The 24,877-nt window shown below is 44.6% G+C and overlaps 1 protein-coding gene across 4 annotated transcripts in view; it reads left to right on the top strand.

Moving 5' to 3' along the window:
- dennd1a (DENN/MADD domain containing 1A) overlaps positions 1-23,608 on the top strand; it is a 70,718-nt gene extending 47,110 nt beyond the window's left edge. For 3 of the 4 annotated variants that reach the window (XM_083929889.1, XM_083929888.1, XM_083929891.1), the window contains 4 exons: positions 469-533; positions 6,927-7,064; positions 7,941-8,187; positions 20,838-23,608. In XM_083929889.1, coding sequence (XP_083786015.1) covers positions 469-533; positions 6,927-7,064; positions 7,941-8,187; positions 20,838-21,893 — 1,506 coding nt within the window. In that variant the 3' untranslated portion in view covers positions 21,894-23,608. The remainder of the gene's footprint in view (positions 1-468; positions 534-6,926; positions 7,065-7,940; positions 8,188-20,837) is intronic. The other variant, XM_083929890.1, reaches the window with a different exon arrangement.
- The last annotated feature ends 1,269 nt before the right edge of the window (positions 23,609-24,877 follow it).

Below are 24,877 nucleotides of genomic sequence, written 5' to 3'. Positions count from 1 at the left end.
TGTGTATATGCACTACTAAACCACTATCCTGTCAATAGCACACTGACCTGTCACAAAGCAGCCACACACCGAAGCATACCATCATTTGTATTTCTCTAAGTGTGGCCATACATGTAATTTACTCAATAAACATTGTGCTGTATTTGAGATGACTTGAAACTAGAGAACCTAACATTAACTCTTCAGTAAAATGTTTACTGAGGTAATAAATCAAGTGAGAACTAGGCTCATGTTCTCATTGATTTTCATTTGTTGAAAAATAGAATCATGTAATTCTTTTTTCACTCTTGCAGTTGAACCTGTTTACATGTCAACTGCAAGTTTGAACACAACTGTTTATTTCTATTCTCATAAAATGTCTCCAAACATCGTCACAGTTTGTACATTCCTGTGGGTTTCTCTTATGAGGAGGTAGGAAGGCTAATAAATTGTGCTCCCTTTGTTCATATTATTTTCTCACTTCCACAGGCTCGGCCCCCAGTGCTGTTGAAAAGACCAAGCAGCAATGTGAGTCTGGAAAGCAGCAATGACCAGTAAGCCCGCCTCCATTAAACAGTATATCCCACTTTCCATTATGTCATTGAGACATTTCATTTATATATTTCGATAATAATTTGTTTTGAACATTGAGGTAGAGGGTTAAAAAATGCAGATAGGAGGAGAGCAAGAAATGTACCATTACAGGGACATATTAACTAACCTATATAGGAGTGTGATCGACTGTTGGGCTTCACTCTAGGGTTCACCTGCTTACTTTATTATTCAAGTCCCCTCACTTGCAATGTAAGTGCACTGTAGGTGTTTAGCCTAACACTTTCTGCAGCTTCTTCCCAATAAAGGCCAATCCGCGGTGCTTACAGCTTCACTTTACTACATTCTGTGATATTTTGTCATGTTTTTTAACCTTTATTTTTCCAGAAAACATTAAGAACAGTTTCTTATTTACATTTAAAAATGTACTTAAATGTGAGAAACTGGGGACTAAACCGGAGCAAGAGAGATCTACTAAAACATAGTCAAGTTTCTGCTTGAAGGCATACTGTGATGTAAAATCTGTAAGTTTGAGGGTGTCTTGAGTGGTGTTCCAGTCAAAAGCTGCTGCAAAATAAAAGGAGTTTTGGCCGAAGGTAGTACTGATGCGTGGATTGGTGAGTTTGATAAGCTCAGATGATCTTGTGCGGAAAGTGCTTCTGGAGAGATCGAGAAGGGAGGAAAGGTTAGGCGGGGTCTTGCCCAGGATTGTTCTATAAATAAACTGGAGCCAATGTCGGAGTCGGCAGCTTTGGAGGGAGGGGAAATCTACCAGTTTGAAAAGTGGTGTGTATAAAAGGGAGCATTGGTAGCTAAGCTGGTAGCTGAATGATGTTGAACATCCAGTTTGGAGTACTGTTTAGCAGAACGTGTGAAAGGTTTGTTACGAAAGAGAAAGGCCAGTCTGGCTTTCACTTTAGTCTGGAGAATATTAATATGAGTTAAGAATGAAAGGGAAGAGTCCACCTAAAGCCCTAAATATTTATAGGTCTTGACAAAATCCTGACAAACAAGGAAGGGGAAGAGAGACCCTGCCTGGAGGAAGCCCGGGGCCCCCGTCTGGAGCCAGGCCCAGACGGAGGGCTCCCCGGCAAGCGCCTGGTAGCCAGGTTTGCCATGGAGCCTGGCCGGGCACAGTCCGAAAAAGTGACGTGGCACCTCCCTCCTCTCCATCCTGTGGGCCCACCACTCGCAGGAGGAACCGCTGGAGTTGGGTGCGCTGCTGCAGGGTAGCAGTGAAGGGGAGGGGCCTCGACAGACCAGACAAGGGCAGCAGAGGCTGGCTCTGGGGAGGTGGAATGTCACTTCTCTGTCATTGGAGCGCTACCAGTTAGATCTGGTGGGGCTTAACTCCACACACAGTCTCGGTTCTGTATGTTTTGGACACTCGAGTGAAGAGAGGGGCAGAGCTGTCAACTGATCACCATCTGGTGATGAGTTGGGTCAGAGGATGGGGGAAGATTCTGGACAGACCAGGTAAGCCCAAACGAGTTGAGGCCCCTGTCCAAGAGATTTTCAACTCACACCTCTGGCGGAGCTTTTCTGGCATCCCTGTGGAGGTTGGGGGCATTGAACCGGAGTGGGCAATGTTCAAAGCTTGCATTGCTGAAGCTGCAGCGTTGAGCTGTGGCCTCAAGGTCTTGGGTGCTTCAAGGGGCGGTAACCCTCGAACACCGTGGTGGACACCGGTGGTCAGGGAAGCTGTCCAACTGAAGAAAGAGGCCTTCCGGGATATGTTATCCCAGAAGACTCCAGAAGCAGTTGCAAGGTACCGAAGGACCTCTGCTGTGTCAGAGGCAAAGCAGTGGGTGGGAGGAGTTTGAAGAAGTCATGGAGAAGGACTTTCGGGCGGCACCAAGGTGCTTCTGGAAAACCATTCAAACCCGGGGGGGGGGGGTCGGGGAACCGTCCAAGCTGTTTACAGTAAGGAAGGGATGCTGGTGACCTCAGCTGACGAGGTAATCGGGCGGTGGAAGGAGCACTTTGAGGAACTCCTTAAACCGACCAACACGCCCTCTTTTGTAGAGGCAGAGCTGGAGGCTGATGAGGAATCATTGTCAATATCTCTGGCGGAAGTCACTGAGGTAGTCAAAAAACTCCACAGTGGCAAAGCCCCAGGGATTGATGAGATTCGTCCAGAAATGCTGAAAGCTTTGGGTTTGGAGGGGCTGTCTTGGTTGACACGTCTCTTCAACATTGTGTGGATATCTGGGACAGTGCCAAGGGAGTGGCAGACCGGGGTGGTGGTTCCCCGTTCTAAAAAGGGGGACCAGAGGGTGTGTGCCAATTACAGGGGTATCACACTACTCAGCCTCCCTGGTAAAGTCTACTCCAAGGTGCTGGAAAGGAGGGTTCGTCCTGAAGTCAAACCTCAGATTGAAGAGAAACAATGCGGATTCTGTCCTGGACGTGGAACAACGGACCAGCTCTACACTCTCGCAAGAATCCTGGAGGGGGCCTGGGAGTATGGCCATCCAGTCTACATGTGCTACGGGAGTATGGGGTGAGGGGGTCACTTCTGTGGGCCATCCAATCTCTGTACACTCAAAGCGAGAGCTGTGTCCGGATTCTCGGCAGTAAGTCGGATTCGTTCCCGGTGGGGGTTGGCCTCCGCCAGGGGTGCGCTTTGTCACCAATCCTGTTTGTGAATTTCATGGACAGGATATCGAGGCGTAGTCGTGGTGGGGACGGGTTGCAGTGGGCTGAGGATATCGTCTCTGCCTTTTACAGATGATGTAGTCCTGATGGCATCGTTGGTCAGTGACCTTCAGCACTCACTTGATCGGTTCGCAGAGTGTGAAATGGCTGGGATGAGGATCAGCCCCTCTAAATCTGAGGCCATGGCTCTCAGCAGGAAACCAGTGGTTTGCTTTCTCCAGGTAGGGAATAAGTCCTTGCCCCAAGTGAAGGAGTTCAAGTACCTCTGGATCATATTCACGAGTGAGGGGACGATGGAGCGTGAGTTTGGCCGGAGAATCGGAGCAGCAGAGGCGGTGTTGCAGTCGCTCTACCGCACCGTTGTGACGAAAAGAGAGCTTAGCCGGAAGGCAAAGCTCTCGATCTACCGGTCAATCTTCGTTCCAACCCTTACCTATGGTCATGAAAGCTGGGTCATGACCAAAGAACGAGGTCGCGGGTACAAGCGGCTGAAATGGGTTTTCTCAGGAGGGTGGCTGGAGTATCCAGTATTAGAGATAGGGTGAGAAGTTCAGCCATCCGTGAGGAACTCTGAGTAGAGCCGCTGCTCTTTTGCGTTGAAAGGAGCCAGTTGAGGTGGTTCGGGCATCTAGTAAGGATACCCCCTGGGCGCCTTCCTAGGGAGGTGTTCCAGGCATGTCCAGCTGGGAGGAGGCCTCGGGGAAGACCCAGGACTAGGTGGAGAGATTATATCGCCACACTGGCCTGGGAACGCCTCAGGATCCCCCAGTTAGACCTGGTTATTGTGGCCTGGGAAAGGGAAGTTTGGGGTCCACTGCTAAAGCTGCTGCCTCCGTGACCCGACCCCTGATAAGCGGTTGAAGATGAGATGAGATGAGATTGACAAAATTCATATCGGAGTCATCAGCGCAAAGGATCTTGGGGATCTTGAAGACGGGAGGCTGCAGAGCAAAGAGAAGGGCCAGAAGAGTACAGGATAATGTCATCAGCATAAAGGTGAATCCAGGAGCTGCCTGTAGCCTTGGCCACATCATTAATGTTGATGGAAAAGAGGGTAGGACCCAAGACTGAGCCCTGTTACCCCTTTATTAATGGTAAGTGAAAAACCGTGGATGCAGGTAAACTTGGAGAAGACAGTTTGTTTTCCATTGACTTGACTGTGGTCCAAACTCCTCGCATCAGTACCACACGTTGTAAGCTTCTCCTTTTAGTAAGAGATTTTGCTGGCCTGATGGCCTGGGTGGATTAATTGCTGCATTGCCTGAAGGCAAGTCAATCAGCTGGAGACTTAGAGGTTTGAGCTGTTCGCCAAAGATAACTTTTCCGATAAACAAGCTCAGCCAAGTCATGTGAAAACCAAGGACTAAGGCGATTCTTAATCTGGTATCTTTTCAGTGGGGCATGTTTATCAATAATAAGTCTGAGAGTATTCTTAAAGTAAGACCTAGTATCCTCAATAGAGATGAATAAGTTGAGTCGCTCCCAGTCTGCGGCAGCAGTGTCATTGAGAAAGGCCTGCATGTCAAGCTTCTTCACACAGCGCTTGTTTACGAGTACTGTGGGGGCATTTGACTGAAAAACCCGAACAAACACAGGTAATGGCACTATGGTTGGCCAGGCTATCGCTGAAGATCCCAGAACTGTAGTTGGAAGGATTATTGGTAAGAATAATGTTGATCAATGTAGTGGATGAGGGAGATCTAGAGCTGTGTCGAGTGATTTCAGTTATAAATTGGGTGAGGTTTAAAGCATCAAATTGTTGAGTAACAGCAGCAGTGGGATTTAGTATATTCCAGTTCAAATCACCCATGAGGCTGAATTCAGAGGCGATGAATGGGACCAAAAGCTGACTAAAAGTTGTTCGTGTGTCAGCTGGGGCATCAGGTTTTCTGTAGCAGACAGCAACAGTGAGGGAGAAGCGTGAAGACAGTTGAAGCTTGAGCACCAATAATTAAAATTGTTTAGGAACACACTTGGATAGAGCTACAGTGCAGTTGAGATGATCTTTAACAAACATGGCTGCACCAGCTGCTCTGGAGGATCTGTCCTGACGATAAACATTGTAGCCTGGAATTTAAATTTCTATGTCGGTGGTACTTTTCTTCAACCAGGATTTAGAAACAGCTAGGATATACAGTATGTGTTAACAGTATGTACCCAGGTTTTCAGAACATCAAAATGTTTAATTAGACTACAAATGTTAACATGAAAGACACCTAAGGATGTACAGTACATTCACAGAAGTTTTCAAAAGTAAGATTAGATGCAGTACGCGCAACAACCGGAGGTTCAGAAATTGGAGATTCAGAAATTGGAGATTCAGAAATTGGCAGTTTATCTATAACAACAGAAGGTCCTGTATAAGAATGCACATTGCCAAAGATGAAAAGCATGAAAGTGATTAACATTCACATGAGAATATTACCAGAGCAGTGATGTTGTTTACTTGGACCAGATAGTTTGTTCATAATCAATGGGAGAGGGCCAAACAACTGATGAAGTAACATGAGTGAGTTAAATGAGTTACCCGCATAGTAGAAAGTCCAACAGACTTAGTAATCCAATAGGAAGGGACATCTCTGGATAAAGGGTGGAAGTTCAGTGTGCAGCTACCCTGGGGCAAAATAGCAGGCTTGACTGAGTGCACACTGGTAGGCCCATTGGAATAAGCCTGAGCGTGCAGCAGAATGATGAAATGATGCTAGTGTTGATGCTAGTAGGCAAAGCAGGTGGATTGTTAGCCATTTCATTATAGATTGAATATGGAGAATGAGCAGAACACCGCCATCTAGTGTCTCAAGATCGTTGTCTCAACAACAAAAAAGAATTCCAGCAGTCCTGTTTCCAGGTTCGTTATCGAGTATGTCAGTGATCAGATTGCTTCATGTCAGTGATGAATCATACAGGGTAACCCCTTATTTGGACTAATCAATTCATTTGACAACAGTATTTAACGTTAGCCAGTCTTCAACTGGAAGTCTTTTTGTGAGTGCTGTGGAATCCATTGGCTAGCTCTCAACTCAACATGATTCTTATTTCTGAAGCGTGATGGCTGTGAGCAGAGCAGCAGCTTCCACAGCAGTGACAGTGAGGCTGAAGGCAGATGGAGAGATGGAGACACTGAGGTTTGCACAGAGACAGCTGTCAGGCAGTGGTGTGGTGAGAATGAATGTAGAGAGGGTAAACTGACAAATACGCAGTTGAACCCCCTTCTTTCCCTTCATTAGCTTACTAATACGCCCAGAAACTGGCAACCAGCAACGTCCAACGCTATTGGCTTTTACAGTGGACACAGAATGGGACAGAAAGTCATTGTCAAATTTCTTAAATATGAATTCAGACTAAATAAATGTTTTTTATGGAAAAGCAATAGGATAAGGATAAAGAAGGATAGGACAGACAACGTCAGACACCTTCTTTTCCCAAACAGTTACACAAATTAAAAGTTTTAGGATTTCTTTCAGCAAAAACAGATTTTGTTCATTGGTTTGTTTGTCCATTCCATGGTGGTTTAATTTTCATTTCAACTGGCTGCACAGTTTCCTTTAGGTCTGTTCCAATGAAGCGTAGCCCTAACGTACTAATCCTAAAAAAGTCAAACTGATACTTAAGATTACTAATCCTCTTGTATCCTTTTCTTTCTGTCTTTATTTTTCCTGATCCTTTTCAATAGATTTGATTAACTCGTCTAATGAGCTGTGGATTTTCTGTTATCTTCTTCCTTCTCCTCACCGTAGCTCTGTCCGTCCTACTCGTCACTACACAGTCTTTCTCTCAGAGGATTCCTCCGGAGACGAGCTCCAGTACGATGACGACTCCATCTCTGGGTTTCCTGACAGCTTTCTCTTCTCCGTCCCTTTTGAGTGGTCGCCTCTGTACGCATCTCTCTGATTGGCTTTGCACTATTGACTCATTAACAAGCCGTTTTTTAACTCCTCTCTTCTCCCTCTAATGAAATTTGTGCACATGTGTTCTAAGGCTTCACATGGAGGACATTATTGACATTGTATAGGAAAATCTTGGTATTAGTTTATGATAAGAGGGCTAAGGATAGAATTATGACTTACACACATTTAAACTTGTGCACTGCTGGATTAGGTATGGCTTAAGGTGATCATGTGTGTTTGTAATAGTCTTCATTAGGCAAAAATCCAACCTGACTCCAATCTCTCAGTTTTGGATAAAAGCAAATGTGTCCATGTAGTTTGGACCTGACAGTGGAGTTTTGTGATATGACATGGTAAAGATTTGTCAAGATATTAAGGTAGCTAACCTTTCACATCCCTAGTTGTATTACGCAAATCAGTGAAGAGGACTACTTTATGGCAAACTGACCAGATTTATCAGGAACTCACTTCACTGGTTTCCTGTCCTAGCTGTAAATAGTTTTTATATATATATAAGGCAAAGGGTACTAACACCATATATTGATTTGATTGAGATTTTTCTTTTGAATGCTCACTTTGAATTTTGTTAATTGATAAAAAAAATATGCAAGTACTATTTATATTTTTTTAAAGCATTCTAAGATTACAGCATTTTTTACACCTGTGCAGTAGTGTTCATCATTATGGATTTCATGGGATTTGTTGACAATAAGTTGGAAGAGGTTCAGGAATAAGCACAGCATGTTCACCATAGGCTCTGAAGATTAATATGTAGGTGCATCTTTATTTGTGGTAAAGGGTCATTGGGTACAGTGTACACATGAAAAGAAGAGAATAACCATAAGTTACACCCTGTCCCGGCAGGCCACAGCCGTACCGCTCCCTGAAGGAGGTGGAGTTGATAGAAGTGGATGATCCTGGATTTGGGGCAGAAAGTCACACTGCTCCTCCCAGCCCAGTTAATGAGAAGTTCTCCAATGTCAACCTGCTGGGCGACATCTTCGGATGCCAGGACGAACCTGACAGTCAACCAATCACCTTGGCTAAAAGTCTTGAGGACCTGAGGACTCCCAAAGACTCAGAAGAGCTACAAGCCAAGTTCACCTATCAGGTTAGAGGTCCAAATGCTCCACAGCATTAAAGTTGTTAAAATTATACTCTGTAAGATTTTTATCTATTTAATTATTTTAAGTTCCTATCCACCAAGGAGTAAGTTAAAACAATGGTGATTGATCATATGACCCACTAATGAAAGCACTTGGTGCCTCTTTGCTGGGTATTCCAAAAGGGCTGTAGCGATACACTAGACTTAGACTTAGAGACTTAGACTAAGGCTTCTCTTTATTGATTCTTTGGGATGACTCCCACAAGGAAATTGAGTTTCCAGCAGCTTACAAAAACACAAGGGAGGTATAAAAAAAAAAACAGTAAAGAATAACCAATAAACTCTAAGCTAAAAAAATACAGAAAGTATAAAAAACAATAAACAGTAAACAATAAACTCTTAGTCAAATATATATGAGGTAGATGTAAGAATACAGGTCAAATAAAATTCACAGAAAGTTAAATCAGATAAGTTAAATATAGAGGAAATGTATAAGATAAAATATGTATGACTGTAAATGAGCAGTAAGATTAAATTATTGCACTTAAGTGGTGGATAAAGTTATTGCATAAAGAAAAGAAGATAAGTGTCCAGGTATATAAGAGTAGATTATTAAATGCACAGTGATTGGCTCCCACTCCTTCCCTTCTGTCCTCTTTATTTCCTCCTGCCCGGAGTGAGGAGTTGTAGAGTGTGATGGCCTGAGGGACCAAGGAGTTCTTGAGCCTGTTGGTCCTACACTTGGGCAGGGCCAGCCTTCCACTGAACAGGCTCCTCTGGTTGCTGATGACGGTGTGCAGGGGATGGGCTGGCATTGTCCATAATGTTCAGCAGTTTGTCCAGTGTCGTCCTCTCTGCCACCGTCAGCAGCAAGTCCAGTTTCATGCCGACCACAGAGTCGGCTGCAGGTGGTTAGTGTGGCACCAGAGAGCAAAAGCCCCCCACCAGACTCCGATACTCCTCCTCCCTGTCACCCCTGATACATCCCACGATGGCTGTGTCATCAGCGTACTTCTGTATGTGACACAGCTCCAAGTTGTAGCAGAAGTCCGAGGTGTACAGGGTGAAGAGAAGAGGGGCCAGCACTGTGCCCTGAGGGGCTCCGCTGCTGCTGACCACAGTGTCAGACATGGTGTCCTTCAGCCCGACATACTGTGGCCTGTCAGTGAGGTAGTCTCTGACCCAGTCCACCAGATAGGGGTACACTCCCATCCCGTTCAGTTTGTCCTGATGTATAGTGGGCTGGATGGTAATAAAGGCACTGGAGAAGTCCAAGAGAGGCACCTTGACCAATGCGAATGTGTTGCCATTGGACCAGTATGGAGGCAATGGACATGCCCTGGAAAAATTTTGTCCAATGGCCTGTCTGAGCGTGTTGAAAGTGGGCCAAGGCATGCGCCGGCGAACAACTTCCAGCGGGGGGCGCTGGCATTACAGCCACGGGGAGGGTATTGCCATTGGGCCAGGGTATTCGGTGTATTGCCAATGTACCAGGGTTAAAAGGTATGGCGATAGGACACTTATTTTTCGTATTTCCCGCCAAAGGGGTCACATGATGCGCATTCGAAAATGTTGCCAAATGACACTTTTTGGGACTCTTGTGTAATTTTACAGCGGGTATCAGCGTCTACCCAGGGCTATACTCCTGAAGGCCAGGAAAACCATCCAACGCCTTCACACCTTCAGGGTGTGTGTGTGTTGGGTGGAGGAGAGTGGTATTGCAATATGTACCAGGGCTATGGTCCATAAAGTGGAAATTAACAGCATTTACCACCAGCATTCAGTGGTCACATCTGCCCAGGGCATTGGGTTATAAGTCTGAAATTGATATGGCTCTCTCCTGGCGTCCAGGGGACCCGCCCATATCAATCTCAGCTCTCGGGTACCCGGCACTTGGGAGATATGCATCCTGTCATATCCAGGCACCTTTTAACACACTTTAACATTGAGGGTGTGGGTAAATGGACAGGCCATATCTCGGGGCGGGTGCGTGCTAGGGCTCTGATACTCAGAGGGAGCCCCCCCCCCCCCCCCCCGGGTAAGCGTTCAGCCCTGAAAATTTGAAGCAGATTGGACGACCTTCGATTTTGACTAAATATTGAGATTCGGCCTCAGGAAGCCAAACCCTGTCCAAATCAAAATTTTAACAACGTCCGATTTGCTTCAAATCTGGCACACTTGATGGCCAGATTACAATATGTTGTTCCCTGGGTCTCCAGGTGTGGGCCTTGTGGGTCATTGCCCTGGGGAGATATAATCATTTTATGCAGAAGGTGTCAACCCGACGCTCGGAACCCATTCAAACGTCAGCCTCGAACTGGCCATTAATATGTGGACACCTGATTTTAACTGAAAATGGCCTTTTTACCCCCAAGACATGGTGCTATGAGGCTAAAAATCACAGTATATATTCATCCAATTAGCCTTTACAACATATGTGCGTCTCAGCCTCCAACTCCAAAGCTGTCCCCGTTTTGACCCTGGTCAAATTGGTAAATCAAGTATGAATATAGTGTAACTCAGAAACACTAAGGAGCACAGGGCTGGTATTGATAAATGTTTGTCAGCCTCCTGGAGCAATGCCCTGGGGTGTTATGAGCCCTTTTCTGCTTAATTCGTCCAAAGGCAACACGTACAATACACTCCGCTTTGTTCAAAGTGTGGGAATTGGACACGGCGTGGCAGCACGTTTGCATGGGTGTCATTTGGCCATATGAAACGTCCAGCGCCGACCGGTGGACAAACGGCGGTACTGTAGAATACACCTTAACTTTGGGGGCCGTTTGCGGGGCCCCCGAAGGCCTAGAGACTCGGGACATTTGGCCCTCAGCGCCAGACCCTTGACTACCTCCCTGATTTTTCCCGGGGTTTAGGGGGTTCCAGGGGCGGCTGGGGGAATTTTAGTGTGTAGCTCAAAATCTTACTTTTCCGCCTATGGAAGGGTGCCTGAAGTGGACACCCAAGGTCACCATATCCCTCCACACCAACATGGCGAGGGATGGCTGCAGTGAGGGCGGGGGTGGGGGGGACAAAGGCTGGTTAAACCTGTTGAAGGTAGCTGTGATGGTCCTCACACCTTCCCAGACCTCCCTCATGTTGTTTTCCCTCAACTTCTCCTCCTCCTTTCTCCTGTAGCTGTCCTTAGCTTCCCTCACAGTGTTTCATGTCCTGCTGTGCTGCTTTCATGGCTTCCCTGTCCCTGCTCCGTAAGGCAGCCTTCTTCTTGTTGAGGACGGCCTTAACTTCCAGCGTTACCCATGGCTTGTTATTAGGGTAACAGCAGACAGTCTTGACATGCGAGACGTCTGCACAGAAGTTCAGGTACTCCGTCAGACAATGTGTCATCCCCTCTATGCCCTCACTGTGCGGGTCGATTAGCACATCCCAGACTGTGGTGTCGTAACAGTCTCTCAGGGCGCTTTCCCTCTCCGGGGATCACCTCCTGATGGTGTGAGTTGTCACCGGCTGTTTTTGGACCAGGGGGGTATACAGTGGCTGTAGGTGAACCAGGTTGTGATCAAAATTCCCCAGTGGGGGGAGGAGAGTCTCTCTGTATGCATCCCCTACATTAGCTTATACAGGAGATCAATTGTCCTGTTTTTTTCTGGTGGGAGAGTCTACAACATGGTGAAAAATAGCCAAAGTGGAATCCAGAGTTGCATGATTAAAGTCCCCAGAGATGATCATAAATGCCTCAGGGTGCTGTGTCTGCAGCCTTGCATTGACTGAGTGGATCTTGTCAGAGGCAGTGGCTGTGTCCGCTCTCGGAGGGATGTAAACACAGACGGTGATCACGTGACTGAACTCCCTTGGCAGATAATATGGCCGTAGGCTAACAGATAGCAGCTCGAGGTCGCAGCAACATGAGACTTTCTTTACGGAGATATGCCTGGGTTACACCAGCGGTTGTTCACATACATGATGAGTCCCCCACCTTTGCATTTTCCGCTCGTTTCTGTGCGTTCGTTCGGCTCTCACGGCAGTGAATCCCGACAGGTCCATATTAAGATCCGTTACTAGGTGATTTACTCATGGCTCTGTAAAGACAAACAAGCTGGTTGTTCAGTGCGGACAGCTTGTCGATCTTGTTCGTCAGCGAGTTCAAATTCCCCATGATTACGGAGGGAATCGATGGCTTGTAACGCCTCCGATTCTCTGCTCGCTGGGCCTTTTAGCTTCGCCCCAGCCCCTGGGTCTCCTCCTCAGCTCCGCCGGGAGGGGGTGTCGTATCCCCTCTCGTCCCTTTGTGCGCAGAGCCAGCGGTTCCTCTCTTGAGAAATTGAGAAAACTGGCTCTTCGTTGCATTTTAAAGTTAGAAATATCCATTGCATATTTATAAAACACACAATCTCTTCACAAGAAGAGTAAAAAAGTAGAAAGTAAGAGGTCAAAATAGGGTAAAGGAGCTAAAAACCGGATAGCTACTGGAGAGGCAGCCGTCTCCTAAGGCGCCAGCGCAACACACTACTCTCGCGATACGATATATATCACGATATTCGCCCAACAATACGATTTGATTTGATACGATACGATACACTTTCAAAATTTTCTGTAAGATTTTAAAGGGACAGTGTTGTTTTGGTGACATCTTGAGTGTTTCATTGTCCAAGTCAAGCCTCAGGTCTCTGAGGCAAGTCCTTAACAAGTCTTTTATAGTTTTAATAAATAATATAGTTGAAGTGCAACCGTAAACCATAAAAAATCCTCCAGCTTCTCTAACACAGTGTAATGGTTAAAGCTTATAATGCAGAAACATTAACATTATGTGGCCAACAATAAACCTGTAACGTCAACTTGCCTTTAGCTGACATTAATAATTAGTATTTTTTACATCTTAATGCCGTTAGATGTAGATGGAGGCAGCACACTTTTCAGAAATGTGGAATTTAATGAACGCCAATCTAGAAATTAATCTCCCACAAAGCTAACATTAGTAACAAGCTAACCTTGATAGTTTATGCAGCTGAGCTTAACACAGACGTTGCATTTAGTGATTCTTTAGTTTCGGGTGTGCCTGAAGTTATTAAAGCCAAACAATATGAAAGATGGTAATGGAACTGTAGCAGCAGGGGACATGATCTCCATGTCATCTGTGTGTGTGTGTGTGTGTGTTTGAGTGGTGTCGCTCGCGCATCTCGATCAAGCCCCCACCACAGCGACTTCCTGGTTGATCCAATACGGAAGTGCCAAAAACTGCTGTTCTCTGAGTGTCCAGTAGGAGTGGTTTGCACAATAGAGCAGTTTTTTATCGACCCCCATGTTAAACAGGTCGTTTTCACAGCATGGTTAAACCTATTTAGGGTTTAAAAAAAAAAAAAAAACATTCTAGACCGTATGATTAGGTCATATCTCCATGACAACACTGAGGGGGCTGGATTTTTTGTACCAGGCTAGTTTTTATTTTATTGGAGGTTAGAGTTTATGAATAATTAGGGGTGTGGCCTCTTGAGTGACAGTTAGCCCCTGGCTGTCACTTCGCCCCAGAGGCTAGTTGTCAGGATTAGCATCATTAGCATGCTAACTCCGTCATCTTGACCTGGACTGTGGTTATTACTGTCGTGGTGTTTCCATAAGTGACAAGATGGTTTGCTCTTCGAGCAACTGAACCTAAAGATGGTTTAGGAACACACCGTGTTAACGTTGCATATCAGTTTAAATCATAGATCATAAATAGATCATAAATGCTGCCTGCACTTTACTCCCGGAGCCGGTGTAATCGCTGCTAGAGACACGGGACTGCCTGCACTTGACTTGCCGAGCCGGAGGGGTAAAATATAATTTATTGTAATTTATAGAAAATGATCACTTCTAAATATAAAATAAACATCTGAATGAATGAAAATACTACTCTTTAATCTGCTTATCAGTAATTTATTGAGATAATTGAAACATCCAAAACAGTTTGTCTTATTTGTATATTTTTTATTCTTAATGTGTAAAAATGTACATCAAATAAACAATGTGGAACTTATCAAAAAATGCTCCATACTACAGAACCTGTAATACATTGAAATGACTTGTACTCAGTTATCACTCAAACCATCAGTGGGAGACATGATGATGGTCTTTGTCAGTAAGTCAGTTGGAGCCCAATCTTGAAAGACTTTTGAAAAACAGAGTGAGAATGTCCAGGAGGTGAGAGTCAGATAGAGTTTCGCACCTTGCATTTGTTCAGGTTCATCAGGCTGAAAGTCTGCTCACAGAGGTAGTTGCTGCCAAAGAGGGACAGCATTACTTGTGCGTGTTTGCGGATCTTTGCATACTGGTCTGCTGGAACACATCTGTAGAAGACCAGCAAGGGAAGAGCTCTGAGCTCTGAACTTGTTTTGGAGTCGTGAATCAAATTGGAGTTCAGTTAGCTCCATTTGAAGCTCCTCACTGACTGTGTCGACAAGTACAGTAAAGGGCTGAGCGAAAAGTGGAGAAAAGTGATAAAAGAGAACAGTGTAAGAAGATTGGCATAAAAACATTAGCATGCAAAACATGGGGGCTGGTAACAGGGGAAAATATCCAGGAGTAAATTAGATTATGGTATTCTAACCCCTTAAAATTGATTTATAAATATACAAAAGGCTTCAAGACCGAATACATTCCAAACACTTATTAATATTGTGCTTAATAATTAGCTACATTATATATTATTTATGATCATTTCATAAGTAAGAATCTCACCTGCTGAGAGATGTCTGCTGAGCAGGAGCAACTTTTGCTTGAAGGCTCTGACAAGATAGAACAGCTGGCTGATGATCTGTTTCTTCCCTTGGAGCTTAAGATTCAGCTCGTTCAGCATCTCTGTGACATCCACTAGGAAAGCCCGGTCTGAAGTCCATCCCTTATCTGTGGGCACTTGGACGTTAGCTTCCTTTCTCTTTTGAAACCTCCTGATCTCATCACGCAGCTCAAAAAAACAGCAGAGAAGTTTTCCTCTGCTCAGCCACCTCACCTCCTGGTGGTGCAGCACATCACCGTATTGCACATCCATCTCATCCAGCAGAGCCTTGAACTGGCGGTGAGAGAGCGCTTTGGAGCGTATATCGTTGACAATAGTGACAACATCCCGCATCAAATTCTTAAGCAAGATTATTTGGGCACACAGCTGTTTTTGATGTAAGATGCAATGGTACTTTAAAATCTTCCCCTCGCACTCACGGACCTTCGTTGATACCAGTGTATCGAGGCCAGCTTTCTTCCCTACCATTCCTGGGGCACCATCAGTTGTAATGCAGACTGGATTCTCCCACTTCAGATTGTTCTTTTCCACAACTCTCTCCACTGCTAAAAAGATATCCGATCCCTTTGTTGTGCCTGGAAGTGTCTCAAGGCCAGCCAGCTCCTGCGAGACTTCACTGAAATCTTCACTGACTCCACACAAAAACACCAATAATAGAGCGGAATCTGATATATCGGTGCTTTCGTTGCAAGCAATGGAAAAAGCAGAAACCCTCTTGCTTTGACCACAATTTGCTCACAGACGTCTTGCACCATGTTCTGTGAAAGGCTGATTTGGTTGAAAGCGCGCACCTGATTGGGACACCTGCAGACAGCCTCTGCTGCTGTAGTGATACACTGTTTAACATGAAAAAGCTTTCTCATGCCAAGCAATCAACTCTGATATTTGGTAGCTTGCCCGTGTTGCATTTGCTTGTGCCGATGACTGCTGCAAAAGCGCGCGTGGCTGAGTTTTCAGTTTTGCTAGCAGGTCACTTGCCTTTTCCTTTCGCTCCTATTTGCTGTACTTAAAAAAAATGAGGGAATGTTTCGTTTCGTAGTGACAACACAGATAATATTCCTTCAAAATGGCCACTTTCTGATTGCAAATGAGACAAACTACTGTCGAATTAATTTCAGTGAAAAAATTGTCGTCTTGCTAATTTTCTTTAAACTTTCTTTTGCCCCCTGTGCCACTGCCTCGACCGCTCCATCTTGGCCTCATGACCCTCTGACTCGTGAGTTGTTGTGGCACGTAAGTAGTTGTCTCCTGACAGGAACTCCAAACAGCGCCCCCCATTTCTGTGGTCAGATGGGGAACTGCAACTGACCATGAAAGACAGCCTTGCCAACGAAAATAAATCTGCCGGTTCAAACTAATGACAGGCCAAAACAAAGGGGGCCCCAAATTGGGCGGACCTGACCTAAACCATTGACCAAAAGAAGTTTCATTATGTTGTATCGCACATGTTCTTGATCGCTTCATGAATTCAAGTCGTTTCCGAAGGCATGCAGCCATATTTTAAATTATTGAGCCAATTAGGGCTGAGACAATTACTTGAGTAATTTGAGTTACTCGATTACAAAAAAATAATTTGTTTTATTCCTATCTCACGCGTTATGCGGCCTGTTCAGTGCAGGGATCAGTGTTCCACACGGACCGTTTTTGGGATGCACACCACTACAGCAGAGGCAGAGAATTTTTGGGATCATTTCAGACTTAAAAAAGAAGCCAAAAAGTTCCAATGTGTCCACTGTTAACTAGAACTGTTCTACCACAATAGCACGACATTGATGATTCAGCATCTGAGCTGAAAGCAGCCCGTTGTTAACGCCACTTTACTGAGTGCGTCTGCTGTAGTGACGGCAGATGTTAAAAAGAGTAAGAGAATGCGTAGCTGTCCTCGTGAATGCCTCTATGTTTGGTCTTTCATGACTGTTAAACATAACATCGCCTACCTTTATAGTTTAGTTTGAGTAAATGTGTCAGTGGAGTTTTGTACGTTGTTTGTAGTTACGGCAAACAGGAAGAGAGCGAGCTGCTCTCCCTGATAATATCTATGTCTATTTCATTTTCAACCACTTGTCCCTCCTGATCCGATCCCAGCTGACATCGGGCGTGAGGTGGGGTCCACCCTGGACAGGACGCTAGTCTATCACTTGTCACAATTGTTTAAATAGTAAACTGATTCATGGTTAATTGCGAGAGTATTGCCTTCAACACACACATCTTTTTTTTTTTCTTCAGCCTTAGCCGATGATCAATACCGCCTGACGATTTTCTTGAGACGATATTTGGAGCTGATTCTACTTTTGCTCCCTCAATTTACACAATAAAATTACACAATGATTAAAACAAATGTAACAGTTATACATTTTTTTTAAAAAGGAACATTTATTGAACTTAAAAAGGCGTCTCCAGCAACATGGAGCTGCCTGTGGACGCCTGTCTGTAAATAATGCCGGGAAAAAACTGTCGGCCAACGCAGCAGCCCACAACGACTGATACCGATAAACACAATTAAAACAAAAAACACAAATATCGGCCAATGATATCGGCCGGCCGATGTATTGGTTTATCACTAATCTCGTCTCTCTCTCGCGCTCTCGCTCTCGGCACACACACACACCCACCCGTGTTTGGTTACCACACCAAATATGCCTATCCAAGACATAATCTATCTTTTGTTTGTAATGGTAAGTAATAAGGAAAATTATATATATTTATATATATATATATATATATTTATATATATATATATATATATATTTATTTATTTTTTGCATTTTGCATTTTTCTTTTTTATTCGATTAATCGATAGAATAATCGGTAAAATGCAGCCCTAAATTTATATTATGATATTCTGCAATTAAAACATTTGTGACCTTCATTGATGGGCTTGGATAAACATCAAAGGTCCTTTGTGTAAGTTTTGCATTTGTTTATATTTTTTTATAGGCCACGGTTGAATGAATTGTTACACAACTCTTAAAATGAGACCTGCACCGACTGTGGACCGACTTCTTTGCATATGGCAACACCCCCTTAACACTATATCTCATTTCCTATAATTTATGCTGTCGTCAGGTGGTGCAACCAGGTAACTGCTGTCTATTATTTTAAAATTGAATAGTAAAAATATGGAATTCCTGGCCAATATAATGCAATGATCCTAGGATTATTAATAATCCAAAACTCAACCACAAAATAACAGTAGTGCGCACGCACGAAAGTTGCAAGTTGATTGTTACTGCTCCGGTCTTTGAGTTTGCTTTTTTAAAACGTTCTTAACTTCTATTCTCCTTTGTTAGTTATGTTTCTTCACTCTAACTTCGGTGAAATTAGTACTTTCGCTAATTTCCGTGTTTCTTTTTGTGCTGTTTTTATCAATGCCGCTTCCACCGGGACACACTGTTTTTGTTTACTCCGGAGAACAGCTGATCGCCCTCATGCCAGCCGGAATAGCAGCCAGACCAGCTTCCACACCATTTGGGCTGACCGGGACTGCACCGAGAGCGGTAGGCGGAAAGGAGGGGAGGCTGCAATTCTAGTAAACAGCAGATGGTGTAATCCTGGTCATATCACCATTAAAGAAGAGCTCTTTAGCCTGGATGTTGAACTGCTGGCTGTTGGACTCCGTCCATACCATCTGCCAGAGAGATCCCATTGTTTTTAACATAGTTTATCGTTTTTATATTTGGAATCACTCGGACCCAGCTTTTATTGTATTTGTTTCTTCAAACCATGGACCGAAGCTTTTAACCTTCGGGCCTGTGGTTGCTTCTGATTACACCGGAGAAGTAAAACACAGAAGTTGTGACGCCAAATTGCATTAGCGAGGCGCAAATTTTTAAAGAACTTCTTTAACTCAGTGGGATCTAAAAGCAACGTGTGAATTGGGTTGCCTGCCCAGGAGTGAAGAAGGTCTCACTGGACATTCGGCTCCAGGGCCGGAATTAAACTCACCTCCCTGTGGTGGGTCTGTGTTCCGGGCGACCGATCCACAGCACGTGCTGCGACATGATGGCCGTGTGCTAGTCCTGTCTCCCCACCCTCTCAAAACTGAGGGAGAACATCTCTGGCCTGAAGGCTGACCTAAGGAAGGGAAAAAAGCCTCCTGGATCTCTCCACCGTCGCCACGACCCAGGCGAAGCTCATCGTCCATCTTAGGGCTTCTGGTGTTGGTGACTGGACCATGACGGCCACCGACAACACCACCCTGCCATGGACTGGCTCCATCACCACCGGATCTCCGGCACCAGCACTCACCGAGTGAGTTTCTCTGATACCCGTGTGTGGCTGGGGTATCAGAGAAACTTATCCCAAGGACAGAACATCGCACACCCACAAAAGCAATCTGGTTTATGCTGTCCAATGCAACGTGGAATGCAAAGATTTCTACACTGAAGAAACAAAAGAACCACTGCATAAACGCATGGCCCAGGAGAGCTAACTCCTCAGGCCTGGACTCTGCTGTCCACTTACATCTCAAGGAGAAAGCTCACTCCTTTGATGACAACAATGTCCACATCCTGGACAGAGAGGACAGATGATTTGAAAGAGGAGTAAAAGAAGCCATCTATGTAAGAGTAGAGAAACCATCGTTAAATAGAGGAGGAGGTCTGAGACACCATTTATCTCCAATTTAAAATGCTGCCCTTTCATCCCTTCCCAGGAGATTCAACAATCTAACCTCGAAGAACAACTGTTCACAAATGGCCTCCTGTGACTCCAACGACTATCGTTAAGACCCAACAGAGCACTAACAAAGTCCAAACCTACTTCCCACCAACAACTGTCACTCCAACGATGGTCGTTGGCACTTGGAGCACTAAGGGTCTCAGTGACATCATCGGCCTTGTGAAAGGTTAAATACCTGGATCTCAACACCAGATAGTTGGACCAGTCCCAGCCTGGTCAGTTGCATACATGAACTGATGAAGCCTCTAGGATAAACTATACAATGCATCTGTCACCTCCTCTCTGGGATTTAAAGTCAACTATAGACAATCTGTTCTATTGCACATTAGTCTGGTATTTTTTAACTTGTATATATTTCTTCAAAGTTTTTTCTAATATATGTTTTCGTCTGTATAATATTTGTTGTTTGTATATCTGGACCTTCATAGGAAAAATAATTTCCCCCTGGGATTATTAAAGTATTTCTGATTGTGGTTCTGAACGATGTGTCAGGCACTGTTGACACACCAAGGTATACCAGCCTAAATGTCACTTATAATAAATAGAACAAATATATAGATATTTTTCAAAATATGTGGATGCACCACCTGACATTTTTCAGACGGAGAGGATGAAAGAAAAGACAAAAACCGACCTTAAAAACTTTGAAATCATGTTTTACAAAAAACGCATTGAAATGCATTGTTCAAAAATCCGACTTCAAAAATATAACTTCTAATAAAATAAATTGAAATACCTTTTTAAAAGCGTACGTAGGTCTATTGCTCTCGTCACTGACTTCATTGAAACCTTATTTACAACTTTATCCATCAATTATAATCCTCCCAATTAAATATATTCTGTATATTCAAACCTACTCCATTTGACTAGGACTTTGATACCACATGATTTCTACTGCACAGACTATGGCTCCAAAATTACAACATGGTGGTGCACGTACCAGGATATTTTGGCTTCAGCTTTGAACAGTGGGAGGAGGTGGAGACGCGTCGTACATCTTTATATAAAGTCTATGACTGCACCATTTTCGCACTATTATAATGCTATGATGAAAATCAAATGTGTGTTGAATTAGCATTACCTATATTAAGTATGTTCCAAGTGTCTTTGGGTTGATTTATACTCGAATTAATTGGGAGGGGTGGAGCCCTGGAGTGAAGGGTTGGCACTAAGGATGTACCGGGCTGATGGTGAAATAACACTGGTGTGGGCCTTTTGAAGTCTAAAATATTGTTTGTGTTTGCAGCGGATGGACCTGAGTGTCGGTGAACACTCGCGAACGCTTCCAGGCCTCAAGCTCTCCAACCCTTACAACAAGCTGTGGAGTACAGGGCAGGACGAGACATCATTACCTGTTTGTGTGCCTCCTACATGCGAGAGACCTCCGTCTGTCCAACTTCCTGTGCAGATGGAGGCACACTCTCCGAGTGGTGAAAGCTCTGGCCCTGACACTTTGGACCCTTCCACCCCTAGTAACATCACCGTTCCACGTCCCCACGGAAGGAAGACGCCCGAGCTTGGTGCTGTGCTTGCAGCCCAGTTGCGCTCTAAAATAGCAGGAGCTGGTGAAGGAGGGACTACATCAGGGAGACAAGAGTTCAGGCAAGCCCTGAGCATGAGCACAGATGGTGACCTTCTGAAGCCCACCAAGGCCGCAGAGGACAGTATAGATCTGATTAGCCTTCTTGACCCCCTTAAAAGCTCAGCATCCACCAGTTCCCCTTCAGTGAGTGATGGGGTAGATGTTGGTGTGTCCTCATCTTCCTGCAATCCAACGCTACCACCCAGGTCTTACCCACAAGGCTTGCCTCCATTCCCACTGCATCCTCACATATCACTCAACCCCTTTGCCCAGTCTCTGCAGCACACTTCCCCTCAAATGCATTACTCACCGACTGTAAGTGGGAATCCTTTTAATGTGGTCTACGGGCCTCCCCAAGGCTCTTATTTACACACTCCGGCCCAGCCACAGTCCTTTTCCACACTGCCAGGGCTCTACAGACAACATTCACCAGGCAGTTCAACTCTGCTACAGAGCTATGGACAGCTCCAGTCAGCCTTCCCCTCGTCAGTCACCTCCCTGCCTCTTTTCACTGCCAGCAATCACGCTCTTTCCAGTCTGGCAGACTCCACATCTGCCCCCAGTAAAGCCATGAACAAACTGGCAAAGCCACTTCATGCTGAGGGAGACAACCAGAAGACTCAGGATCCTTTTGGGGATCTGCTGACTATGGCCAAGCCAGCTACACCCCCTAAAAAGAAGGTGGAGGACCTTCGGAGGAGGTGGGAAACATTTGACTAAAACCTGTGAATATGTACTGAGGTGTCCCTCTCTGTCACTACTCACACCTCCCTCAATACTGTATCAGGACCTTCTATTGCATTTAACACCACATTAGCTCGTAAACATGCTGCTCAGCTTATGCAACTCACAAGAAGACCTATCATGCTTTTCCTTATATTCTGTTCTATATCTATATAATGTTACAGTGTGGGATGTTCATATTGAATATGGCCAAATTTCATCTTAAAGACTGAATATGTAGAATCTTTATTAAAAGCAATATTTAAAAAAAAAAAATACACCCAAAGCGCACGCCCAAATGGCTACGTTTCTCCTTGATCGCTGACATCACTTTCAACTTTACTTGGCTGTAACAGCTAATGCTAACTGCTAACGCTGACTGTCAGTCAAACTCCTCTAATACTTGTTTTTATGGTGCAATTTGCTGGAGGGGATGGGTTCAAACCGACTCTGGTAACCTGTAGGCTACTCGACCGGGTCTGACAAACATGGCAATTGAAATAATTTTTTGTTCTTGCGACTACGATCTGAAGACACTAGATGGTGCTGTTCTGCTCATTGTCCATATTTAACCGTTAATGGAGACCTATGATAGCATTAGAACAGACTGGGCTTTTTGAGGAGGGGTCTTATATAGACAGGAGCTGCAACAGAGTGGGTCAGACAGAGGGTGAATACAGGTGCAACCGCCATGGGCAGTAAGAGAAAAATGAAGTGTTTGCTGACCCCAGCAGTTGATGCAGTTGCCATGTCACTTGCTGTTATCACCAGTAACCACCCTGTAGAGAGTTGCGAGGGTCCCCAGAAAAATGGGGAATCGTTTTTTTTTCACTATTTAACAAATGAGCCCAGTGTGGATTAGAGTCATGACAGGATTCTTTTCTTCTCTTGTGTGTGCGGTGCATGTGGAATACAGCTGATCAAATGCATCAGAAATTACGTATAATTTACTGTGACAGAAGGTCCTGATCCAGTAAGTAGGAATGGTCATGTGGTGACACCTTGCACACACACATGCACACACCTCCCCACTCCCCATCAGCTCTGCTGCTGACCAATGACAAACCAGAATGTGTGTGTGTTTGGACTCACCTGTATCGGCCTGAATATTTTTCTGCTTGTGTTGTTTGATTTGTCTGCCATTCTAACCAGGAAATCCCCCTTAAAGCCGGCCATGCTTCAAGATGTTCCGATGCCAACAGTTAAACAAATTGCAAACCAGATTTCTTTGCACAGCAGCCTCTCATGTCATCTGTCTTTAATGCCACCACATTAGTGTAGTGCTCAGTTTAGATCTGTAGATTTGTGACGTTAAAAATAGCACACAGTGTTTCCTGAAAGAGGATGTTACACTCACAACAGCATCCGCTTAATGATGTCAACTTGTATGATTAGCTAGTCTGCTGTAGTTGATAATGGCATTATTGTACTGTAGCTACGAATGTGGTGCATCTCAGTCAAGTTAGTTCCCCTATTGATGTGTTTGATAGCTTCATGCACTGTATTTTAGTTTCTTGTCTTTGGCCTTCATGATGATCCCATCTTTGTCTTCTCTCACTGACCTGTCAAAATGTGTTGCCTCCTACTGTTTTTTAAAAAGAAACTTTTTAAGAAAACCTGCAAGCCTATAATTTCCTGAAATGTCCTAAATGATTTTAATTAAATATATGTTGACTTTATATATATATATATATATGTGTGTGTGTGTGTGTGTGTGTGTGTGTGTGTGTGTGTGTGTGTGTGTGTGTGTGTGTGTGTGTGTGTGTGTGTGTGTGTGTGTGTGTGTGTGTGTGTGTGTGTGTGTGTGTGTGTGTGTGTGTGTGTGTGTGTGTGTGTGTGTGTGTGTGTGTGTGTGTGTGTGTGTGTGTGTGTGTGTGTGTGTGTGTGGTTCCATGATAACACCACTGGCTCACTGTTGTGTTGAGTTACGCAGGACACATTCATGACCTTGTTACTTTTTTGCCAATAATGATGATGTCCATAAGAGGTCTTGTCCACTGCTTGTATTCCCATGATATTTCATATGAAAATGATGGTTGTGGTTAGTTGAACTTGTAAACCTCTGTCCTTTCCCTTAAAGTGAAATTACGGTGTAAAATCATCCCAGGCTCTTTTAGGCAAATGCACTCATCTAATAAGCCATCGAGACATTTTTTTTTTCTATTAACGTAGATTTTCCAGAGAGTCGCTAACACGGTTAAGCTTGGGCGGCAAGTTGGATGCATTAAAAGGTCTTTTTTAACCACTACTACTGTTCCAAATATCTACTGGCCCCGGTACCAGCTGCTCCATTCTAGTTGATTACCAAATGCAATCCAAAAGGAAGGAGCGCATTGATGATTTATTCCAGCAAAATATGTTAACCTTGTGGTTTGCTGCAGACACAGTAATCCCTCTGCCTAAGCGTCTCGATCGGCGTCTCAATGTCCCGATTCAAAACAATAAGCCGCTGGTTTATCAGAGCACGGTCATCGTACCACAATGGCAGCCTATGAAAAGTTTCTGGGTTGTAAGCTTTCATTTTTGTTTCACAGCCCGGAAAGATACAAACACGAACCCTTCTATCTATCTTTACTTCAAGTTGCAGGCTAGTCTTCTTTCCCCGGGCCTGCACTCACTGTGCTTCTCACTGTGTGCAACAACACACTCCCCTGCCCCCTGAGATCTGCGTAGTGTTTTGGTGCTGCAGGGAAAGCTGTGTGGGATATTTCACCAAACTGCCACATACCACAACGTTTACGTGGGCTCCTTCCTTTTGGCAGTATTAGTGGTTAAAAAAGACATTAAAATGCGTCCAACACACCACCCCAAGCTTATCTGTGTTAGCCACGGCAGGCTGTTAGCGACTATTAGTGACTCTCCGGGAAATCTTTGTTAACAGTTGTTACACAAAAAAAATTGTCTTGATGGCTTATTTGATGAGTGCATTTGCCTAAAAAGAGCCTGGGATGATTTACACCAGAATTTCACTTTAACATCCA

The sequence above is a fragment of the Echiichthys vipera genome (genome assembly GCF_963691815.1).
Source record: "Echiichthys vipera genome assembly, chromosome: 16".
NCBI lineage: Eukaryota > Metazoa > Chordata > Actinopteri > Perciformes > Trachinidae > Echiichthys > Echiichthys vipera.
The sequence above is the reverse complement of the archived record's forward strand: the minus strand, read 5'-3'. Positions and strand labels throughout refer to the sequence as shown.